At 38.7% G+C, this 10,647-nt stretch overlaps 1 protein-coding gene across 1 annotated transcript in view; it reads left to right on the top strand.

Annotated features, from left to right (window-relative positions):
• Nucleotides 1-10,412, top strand: part of LOC107756344 (calmodulin-binding transcription activator 1-like) — a gene marked incomplete at its 3' end in the record, with an annotated part of 32,320 nt that extends 21,908 nt beyond the window's left edge. The window contains exons 3-4 of the mRNA XM_016573395.1: nucleotides 10,040-10,143; nucleotides 10,330-10,412. Coding sequence (XP_016428881.1) covers nucleotides 10,040-10,143; nucleotides 10,330-10,412 — 187 coding nt within the window. The remainder of the gene's footprint in view (nucleotides 1-10,039; nucleotides 10,144-10,329) is intronic.
• Nucleotides 10,413-10,647: the final 235 nt, after the last annotated feature.

Below are 10,647 nucleotides of genomic sequence, written 5' to 3'. Positions count from 1 at the left end.
TTGTAACATATAATCATTGCTGTTAATAGTGTTCATCGTCTGTTTGATTACGTCATTAACTTAATTTTACCGTACATTTCTGCCATAAGTACATCAATTTGATATAGTCACCACTGACAAGCTACTTCTAAATATATTGTAGAAACTTAATTTTCTGTAAAGCTGCTTTGCAACGATTTGTTTCGTGAAAAGCGCTATACAAATAAACTTGAATTGAATTGAATTTAGTAACTTCTAGCATATTCTTAACCTTGGGGTAGGGGCGTGCTTGTTTTGGTGATTTCAGATGTTAACATTGGCTACCAGAAATCGCTTACCCCACCTTTAACCTTGGACCTTATTCTTGAAACACAAAATGACAAATAAAAAAAAAGTGTCAAGCACCAAAAGCAGCCCATATTAAATCTAATATGTTCTCTTTAAATGAAAAAAAAAATAATAATAATTATAATTATATATATATATATATATATATATATATGTCATTTATTTTTCTATGAAAGACCACAATTGTCCCATATTTTCCTTTTGTGAAGTTGGCAACCCTACAAGTGACTGTCTTTATGAATGGGTAATTGAATCATTGGTTCACTAGATTTGTTTAAAAATGTATGTTCATTCATTAATGAAATACCGCTCTGTTTGCTTGGAGATGCACAGCAGCTCAGCTGTGACTTTGTTTGAAACCATTTTCGTTGACGAAATAGAGCAAAATCAGGCAATAGTGTTGTAGTCAGACAATGTGAGTCACTTGACCCGGCCGCTCAGCGGTGGTACAGGAGCTGTGGCGACGGGACGCGACGCGACGTGACCTCCTTCAGGGAACGAGGGTTACCATACGGAACCGAGACGCTCCCTTTCAGTCGGTCACTCTCGACGTTAACCCTCTTGGAGTGGCAGAAGTCTGCCGGGGAAACACGGGCTCTGAGGTCATACCGTGGGCTTTACACATATGTGATCCAGTTAGGTCTCTACATATAGAATCCAGCCCTCTACTGGTTCTCACGGATTCATCGAGAGAGGGCCTGGCGCCGGACGCTCACGGGGCAACAGGGACAGCCCGGAGGGCAGGACCTTGTACTGATATGCTCGTCCTTCGGACGCGAACCGCAGCAATGATCTGTGGTGCGGAAGGGTCGACACATGAAGTACCCGTCTGCGATCTCTGCACGCAAGACAGGGGCATCTGCTGCTTTCACTGAAGTAAAGTGGACACCCCTGAACCTGGGAGGGCGCCGGGTGAACTGAATCGCATAACCGAGCCTGCATCCACAATTCTCCGTCCCCTCTGGGGACCCAGAGATAGAGGAAATTGCTCTTTTGTCAAGTATTTGGGTAGCACTGACCGAGAGATCAGTGGCGGAAAAAAACAAAATTCGTCGGTCATCCGACGTGACGTCGAGAGTGACCGACTGAAAGGGAACTGATTATGTTTACTTGCCAAGATGGTCATTTTGACACATTTTGTGTGTATTTGACATTTAAAGCTCAATAAATGACGAAGAACTCATGAGCTCAATTTAGTACTCACATGTTAAAACGATAATGATAATGATCATTTTGTGACGATGCTACACTGCAATATCATGTGAGCATAATCGTGTTAGAGAAGATAATCCAAAATCTCAACTGATAAATTTCTGTCAGTTTACTGTATCTACCAGTATATTGCCCAAACCTATTTCAGAGAAATTTTTTTTACTTGGCTGTTGTTTTAACACTTCACATATGCCTGATACATGCATAGATCAACAACTAAATGATAATACGTATGAACCCCCAAAGAATTTAGTTGATTTATCAGTTGAGCACTTGAGTAGACAAAATTACTAACATAAAACGTAAGGTGTCAATATTATAATAAACAGAATAATATAAACAGCTGAAATAATAAACAGCCCTGTTTGAAGAGATCACCACAGGCATCTGTAAAAGCAAAAAGCAGCAACATGTCTTTTGAGAAATTCTGTGTTTGCAGTTAGTAAGTGTTGTTGGACTGGGGCCCATCCCACTTCAAACCCCCCAACTCCCACAATCCAACAGTTAGGAGTTGTGAGTTGGAAACTAGCCGTGTCTGTAGGCACAGCTGTGTCAAGACCTGCTGGTGTGATATTTTTTCCGTCCTACCTGCCCTTCTAATGTGAGAATTCCCTTCTGAGTGGGTGGCAAGCAGAAGCAGAAAAACCTTTTCTGTCCCTCCACTACTTCCTCATATCTCTCTAACGCTCTCTCTGTTTGTGGGAGCTCTTTCTATAGGCTATCTATTATACTCTCATGGTCCTCTATCTATTCTGTACTTTTTTCCCCTCATGCACCTGACTGGAGAGTTGCTTTCTCCTGATCAGGGCTGCTGTAGTAATTGGCTGTCCCCTCAGTTCGGCTCAGCACAGCACATCTTCCAGTATAACAGGCTACAGTTTCAGCCTGCCTTGCACTTTAGGATCTGACAACTAAATTGTTGTTCACAGGTAGGGAGACAGAATTGTATGTTAATGTCCACATTGTAGCTGCTGTTTAGGCAGGAAAATAAAGGAAACAAGATGGCATTAGAGGCTGCAGTTGCACAGCAGGATGTGCCGTTTACATCTATTGGATCAAAGCGGGGAGGAGAGTCGTTATGGCTGAGGCCCAGCAGACATAGTTCTTGACTTGAGCTGGGTTGTAAAACCAGTCTTCAACCTCTGATGCTGTCTTGTTGGTTTGCAAGACAGTCCATGCTAGTTCTCTCTATGTCTATAGGGTGATCCAGCTGCAGGGTAAAGCTAATCTAAGTGGAGGTTTGTCACCTTCTGTACCTTTTTTTGTTTGTTTTGTTTAACAGATATATTGAATAATAAATATTAGCCATATAAAGTTAGCCAACTGTTATGGCAAAATCATATACTTGAACCTGAGGTCACACACACCTTAATTAAATGCTGTAATATCCGACAGTTTCAGCTACCATATAAAAACTTTTTGTAAGTCATGCTAAAATCCATTTGAGTTCGGCCTTTACAAGTTCAAATGCTTTGTCTGGTGAATCTATTTACACCAAAGTCATTTCACCACAGGCTATGTTTTAAATTTGATTTTTTTGTGGTATAAATGTGAATATGGTTGTAATATAAAGAGAATTTGTTTCATTTTACTGGAATGCTCCCATAATTTCATATGTTCAGTATACGTTTAATCCACAAATTAAAGCACTTTGTGTATGTTTATTTTACAAATTAAGACATTTTTTCCGTGTTCTTAAAAGCAGAAAATTATATTGGATGAAGTTGGCTGCAGTCACTGTCTGATCTAGAGTCAGCTTATCAGTTAAGGTTTGGGATTTTAGGATTGGGATACTGATGTTAAATTTGCAGTCATGGATAATGTTATCTCTAAGTTGTCTTGAATTTAATGTCTAAATTCATATATGCACACAAAATGGCTAAGCTTTCATCAGCCTTCTGCTTCGCCAATGTGTATGCTCACAGTCATAACAGCCCCTTTACTCTGCATTTTTTTTTTGTCGTTTGTTCTCTGGCGCTCTCTACAATTTTATTTTTATTTTTTATGATGCTGGAGCTCATTCCCAGTCTCCGAGCCGCAGTAATGTCAGATAAGGGTGTGTGTTGACACTGATAGACTGCTCTTTATTAAAGCAGCCAGCATTAGAACTTTAGTGAATTAGCATTCTGCTCTGTTCTCTGTCTGCTTTTAACTGTGGAGCAATGAGCCCTCATTTCAATGCCATTCATTTTATTTGGTGAAAAAGGAGCATAGCCCAAACATCTCAAGAGGTCTTTCAAGTTGTGCTCTGGGAGGAGTTAGAAGGGACTTTATTAGTATGAGGGTTTTTTAATTAACAACCAGTCATCTAATCGGTGCAGTGAATGTTTTTCACTCTCCTGGATGTGTGCTTATATTCAGCACATGTCAGTTTCATACCTGTCTTCAAGTCCCTAATAGCATTTTACACTGATGAACGTCTGCTTTTAATTCACAGCGAATACGGTTTTTGTTTTTTACCAATTATCGCCCCTCACACTGTTTTTATAATCATAATGTTCCATTTCATTATGCTCAAAACAGATAGTAACTCACTGAACTAACTGTCCTATGTGGATACTCATATCAGTTTGCAATAATGGCTCTGGAACAGGGGCTCTGGGCTTGGCTAGTTAGTATGGACCATAGACTTCAGATGACATACTTCTGGGGTCCTACGCCAGTAGAGCAACCACAAATAAGATGAATGAGAATGTTAACCTTTATTTAGGGTTTATAGACCTCCTTGCTCTGGAGTGAATGATGTCATCAGTGGGCGTGTCAAAGGTAATGTGTTTGTTGGCTCTGATGGGTGGTAGGCCTTGGGTATATGCTGAATATGTGTGTGGTCTGAAATGATTTTAAAAGGGCAGGTATTAGAGTCTTGGCCAGTCTGAAAGGGCTCCGCCCACACTGTCTGATCTGTATCTGAGATTGTCTGGAGATGACCAAGGCCTGTCACCACCCTCTCGTCTTTGTAATCTTTCATCAAAATGTAATAAGCATTCAGGTCTGGCTCTATTCTGCTTTGAAATGGCCACTTTTCACGACCCAAGCAATTCCTGATGGATAAAATCAAGTGACGCCATACACTCTCTGAAAAAATTGTGGAAAAGCTATCATTGTGGTGGTACTAGGGTTGGGCCGATAGACGATGCCATCGTCCATAGCCGATTGGTGACAGACATCACGATGTTATGCCACCCCCTCTCCTCCGCCCCCCGATGTCATCGTCCATCATGATGTTTCACTGTAGACATCATCCGATGCCAGTTTAGTAGACATCGCCCAACCCTAGGTGGTACCCTTTAAAAGGTACTAATAGGCACTATTTATGTACACTGTAGGTACTAATATGCCTTTTTAAAGGGGTCATATGATGTTGCTAAAAAAACTCGCGTTTGAATCGTCAGTGGCAAATTCTTTAAATATAAAAAACGTACTTACAGTCTGTGAGTCAGAACAGCCGGCATTGTAGTCTACTCTCCCAGGATCAGGAAACAGTCCTCCATAAAATGTGCTGCACACATCTGAATATTTGGGTTGAAGTGTTCTGGAACAGTGTTGTAAATACAACTTAACCACTGATTTCTAGTCGTGCCCTCTTTTGGAAGGCCAAACAAAGTAGTTTCGTGAGCGGAGGCCGGCAGCTAGAGTGAGGAACGGCCGGGGGGCTGAGTGAGTGGAGGCTGGTGTCCTCTTATGGAAGGCCAAACAAAGTAGTTTCGCTTTCACAACGAAAAACAGCATCTCCACGGCATGACGGCAGCGGCAACAATACTACAGCGAGAATAAAAGTTACGCCTTCTTTCTTTGCGTGAACATTTGGGCGGCGTTATGCAAATCTTCCCACATCGTGACGTAGACATGTGGGGGCGTGTTAGAACGAGCCGTTTTAGGTAGGCGTGGTTGACTCTTAACTTTTATAAAGAATATCTCTTTGGATTTGAGACTTTAGTCTTTGCAACTTTACAGATCTTCTTTATGCACCAAGAGCTTGTAACACTCCAAAGAGAAAGGAAAAATTGAAATCGCATCATATGACCCCTTTAAAGTTCTAATATACCTTTTTAAAGGGTGCTGCACTAGTGGCAGCTTTTGTACCTTTTTTAAGAGAGTACAGTACTTAAAAAAAAAAAACTGTATTCTGTTATGCATAAAAATGTTACATTACAGACATAAAATGGGTAGTGAATGCCATTTCTTGTTGACTTTAAACTGTTCTTCATGGTTATATTCACATATTTGTAATTGACAGAATAGCCATTTGCCAGTTAAAAAGCCTACGGCTTTATTTTAAAATTATTGGCCCATTATGTTTTTGATTTTACCTTTGTTTTCACTTTTGACACTGGTTGCATCACAGATAAATCATTTTTGTCTATATGTGGGAAGGCGGCTCGTTGTCATTCGTGCTCTATGCTAATGTTAATTGAGTGAGTCAAATGATTCCAGATACCAGTTTCAGCTCTCTACTGTAAAACTCATTTACCCTTGTACAATCTCTCCAATCAGTGTATGCCACATTCAGCACATACTCCAATCTCCAGAATTATCTCCATGCCCCAAACGAAAGAGCACAGAGAGTCATACTGTTGTATCACGGCCTTATCAGGTAGCTGTAAACTCTTTGTTAGGACCTTGCTCCAGGCTGGGGTTAATTCTCAGTGAGCTGTTTTTCCCTTCTCTCTCCCCTCCACCTTTTCTCATTCTTTAAAGATTTCACGGTCATCCTTTAAGTCCATATTCTCCAATATTGTCTTTTAAAACTTTAGACATCCAAACATCTGAGCAAATTAAAAATAGAGGTGTAATAGAAGAACGGACTGGCAGGGTGACTTTGCCTTTAAGAAGCACTGGGGACATGGGGGTTTGCCATTTGAAGTGTACATCTTTGATTTCTGATCAGCTTGTGCTTGAGGCACAGGTCTTTGTTTTATATTCACAAACAGAAGTCTGAGCTTTCGTGGGGTTCTCAGACAAATTGAAAAGGGTTCAGGTAACAAGAAGCACACACTTGAGAATCACATTCCTTGAATAAAGTAAAAGACTTTGTTGAGCACAGTCACTGTAAGACATTTTCAAAGGTGGCATAGCTAGACAGGAAGGACAACTAAAAGTCAGTCCCTCTAAATTGAAACACACTATTCTGTGAAATTCTTGAGAATGCTTGTATTTATTATAAATGAAATAATAAAATATATAAAAATAGAAATTAAGCAATCAGATTGTCATATAATAATGGATAAACTATTACATACACAATTTACAATAACCAATTGCCACCACTTAGCAATTCTTTATAGAGATAAAAGGGTAAGATAATAAAATAATTTCTCAAAGCAATATTTTATGTCTCTGTATTTATTTAATTGGTTAGTAGCTGTGTAATGAGTGGGAAAATATACAGTCAGTTGGTCATTATCCATTCAGGGTGATACAAGAGACCTCCACTTTGTGTCAGGGGCTTGATCACCCTGTCAGAGTTTGCTTTGAGATAATGACTGGCTGACTGTATGTTATCCCTCACTCAGCTAAGGGATGACTCTCATATTTAACCTCTTCCCATCACACCACCCTACGATTATAATGTGAATTATGGCATGTAAAGCAAAAATCTGTTCTGGCTTTGCAGACAGTGATAAGTGATGTTTTTGTACATTTTTCATTGAATGAAAATATTATTTTGGGTGTAGAAGACAAAAAGAAAGAAAACTAGAGATCTGTAACATGATAATGTCATTTAAGACCATATTTTTCAGTACAAACAGATGACAAAATCCTATTCTTTGACATAAACAGATGTCTGCAATATTAGAGTTGATTGTCTGACAACTGGGGAACAATGAAAGATTCACAACTGCCAGTTTAGCTGATGCCACTGTCGTTTGAGAGAAGCAAATATCTTTCTCACTGATGTGGAGAAAGAGGCCCTCATATGAGGGTTTTTTACATTTTTCATAATCGTCTGACAGTGTAACACAAACCGTCAGACCTTGTGATGCATATTTGGCTGTAGCATGTGTCTTGATTTTTCATCAGTGACGTGAGTGGCAGCAGAAAACCTGGTGACGTATAAGCGCATTAGCTTAGAGACAGAGGAAATCAAACTGATTTGCAAGCATGCTCATAACCACGTTTACAGGATTTGGTATAGCATCTCATTCGCAAATGATAGACGATTGTTTGTCACAATTACAGCCTTAGGAAAATGGTGGGGGCATTTTTGACAGTGACTCAGGCATATTATGTCACATTTTTGACTCCCTGTTAGGATGTTTGTTATGGATTAGACATCCTGTCATTGTGCTGGTGTTGAAATATAGGTTGAGCTCATAAACTAATGACTTTTTAAAATAATCATAACATTAATATAAATATCTCAGAAAAATAAAAATAGATATCTTATGCACATTTGTTTGCTTCACAGTATATATATATATATATATATCAGTGGCATTCCGTCCATATAAGCTGCGAATGCTCCGCATACCCAGGCCATTTGAGAGAATAAGTTCACGGGATAATTCATATAAACATGATTATAAGTTGTGCCGAAAATTACATTGTGTTTGATGCAAAACCAACTCGACTAAATCAAAAAAAAAAAAAAAAACACTAACTGTATATTTTTATTTTCTCAAGCAAAGCAAATTTTTGAAGATATACGTTATTGTCAACATTATTGCCTAAGCGTTAAATTAAATGTTTTTTTTTATAAAAACGTGGGCTATATAAAATTTTAATAATAACAAACATCATATTGTTTTGCTTACAGTTGAAGTCCTTCTCTGGTTTTATTATTGTTTGCAAGGTTGCAACGTTACTTCGCAATATTTTAAATAATTTTGGGTATTTTGCATGGTCTGTTATGTCACCCGGGTGGGAGTTTTAACTCCTATTCACTGTGAATAAAAAAATTATTTAGCAGATGCAGAGACATATAGAGCGGGGCAATCCCCCCATCTCCCCACCCTCTGATTATGTATCATAACATAACTACGTGTAAACCTTATTTGGCGGTTTTTACTTGGAAAACCAGCTATATTTTTCTTGCATTCGAGTAACAATGGATAAACCTGAAACGATAGAAGAAGGATTAATCGACACCTGCCACAGTGTTTCTTATTTGTCATCTGTGATCCCTTTTGAGTGTCCTAAAAACCGATGGGGGGGTGGATCTTATCACTCAGCATACCCCGTTAAAAAAGTCACCGCTCGTCACTGATATATATATATATATATACATACACACACACACACACACACCACATTATGTAAGATTATTTTACCCCCAAAAAGTCTTGCAGATTGCATATATTCACTTTATTCAGGCATATTCATTCTGGTCAAAGCTTTTTTTCTCCCCTTTCATCCATTCATCCTTACTCCTGCAGGGGTTTTACTGGAATTGAATGTGAATGTCATGTTGGTGTAGGTGACAGTGAATGTATAATCAGCAGTTGGTTGAAACTATGTGATTATAATTGGACTCAATTTACAGTTGTAGACAATTTCATTGTAATTTAGAAATTCTGCCCTGAAAGTGAACTTTCATTTAACAATGAAAGTTAAATGGCAGTGATTTGACTGGCCTGCCAAGCCCCTAGGAATGGGAACGAGAGACAGACAGGGTAAGAATTGAAGAAAGCTTGATATATATCCCTGCCTTAATTGCCCCTGAACAAATTGTATTCCCTTTTTCTTTTATCTTTAGCCAGCATTTGTGCTTTTTACTGTTCTTTCGAGCAGTCAGGAATCAGGATCAGGGTGGCTGTGTACTTTATTGGGTAGTTAAATTGTTAATAAAGCTTAGCATCAGTTCCCCTTAAGCCCATGGTAGTGGACTTTCATTACTGAAACACCTGAATTCTGATGATTCTCATCACAATTTTTCACTATTTCTTTTACCTTTTTTTTCATAGCATGCTTGGCTCATTAATTCAAATTTTTTTTACCTTCATTCTGCAAGTTGCTCATTAGTCGCTCTTTGCAGTCAGAATAATTGGCGGCCATTAATTAATGATCCTTGTTATGTGCTGTGTATGAAGAATGTAGAAGAACTGCAAAGGATAATCTAATATTAAATCATATATACTGGTTATTAGGGATGCACCGATACCACTTTTTCCAGTACTCGCCCGATACCGATACTTTTATTTTTGGTACTTGCCGATACCGAGTACCGATACCAATATTTTTATTGCATTTGTAAATTTTTTAATTATTGTGTTTCTTTGTCTGAATATGGCACTTATCACATGCTGTGTGGTATCGGCGTTTGGTATCGGGGCATTTTAACGAGTACGAGTAAAAGAGCTCAGTATCGGGCCCGATACCGATACCAGTAATGGTATCGGTGCATCCCTACTGGTTATGTATACATACACTGAGCCCTAAATATTAGCATGCTTACATCAATCCATCATGGGTATTGATTAATGGCACAAACATTTTACTGCCTCTTACTTCTATACTTTAATGCAAAATTTTTACAATTTTTTTTGTTGTTGCTTTGCAGATGAACATGGACATTTGAAAATATACCTGCCCAAAAAGCTGCTTGAATGTCTACCAAAATGCTCCACGTTGCCAAAAGAGAGACACAGGTGGAACACCAATGAGGTAAGGTCACCTCTCTCCGCCAACTGCTGCTGTCTTTTTTTAACTCCTGCTGACTTTATAGAGATAAAACCTTGTTTATTTTAAGCAGTGAAATGGACACAGTGTGTTAATAGAAACCTCTCTAGGGATTCTGCAGTCAGTTCAGATATTAACAGCAACTGTGTGATTGCCTTATTTTTGTGGCAGGAGGAAGTTGCCTATTTTCCGTGCTGTGCTTGCAAAGGATTTTCACTCACCGGACATATATTGAGTGTTTTAGGAAACAGCAGGTTCATAAAGCTTTCTGTATATACAAAGCTCTCATTTTTACATTTATGCAAATATAAATTTGCAATAGTTTATGATCTGCTCGTAAAACATTTATGTTCTGGTATTCAATATTTTAGCTCATATTCTGTTGCTTTTTTGGTGGTGAATTGCACAGCAGTTTGTAAGTTAAAACTCCAATGTATATCATTTTTGGCCATCTGTTCCAGCATCACTTTTATTCACAGATGTTTTAAT

This window comes from Sinocyclocheilus rhinocerous, unplaced genomic scaffold, assembly GCF_001515625.1.
Source record: "Sinocyclocheilus rhinocerous isolate Xijiao unplaced genomic scaffold, SAMN03320098_v1.1 scaffold712, whole genome shotgun sequence".
Taxonomy (NCBI): Eukaryota; Metazoa; Chordata; class Actinopteri; order Cypriniformes; family Cyprinidae; genus Sinocyclocheilus; species Sinocyclocheilus rhinocerous.
The sequence above is the reverse complement of the archived record's forward strand: the minus strand, read 5'-3'. Positions and strand labels throughout refer to the sequence as shown.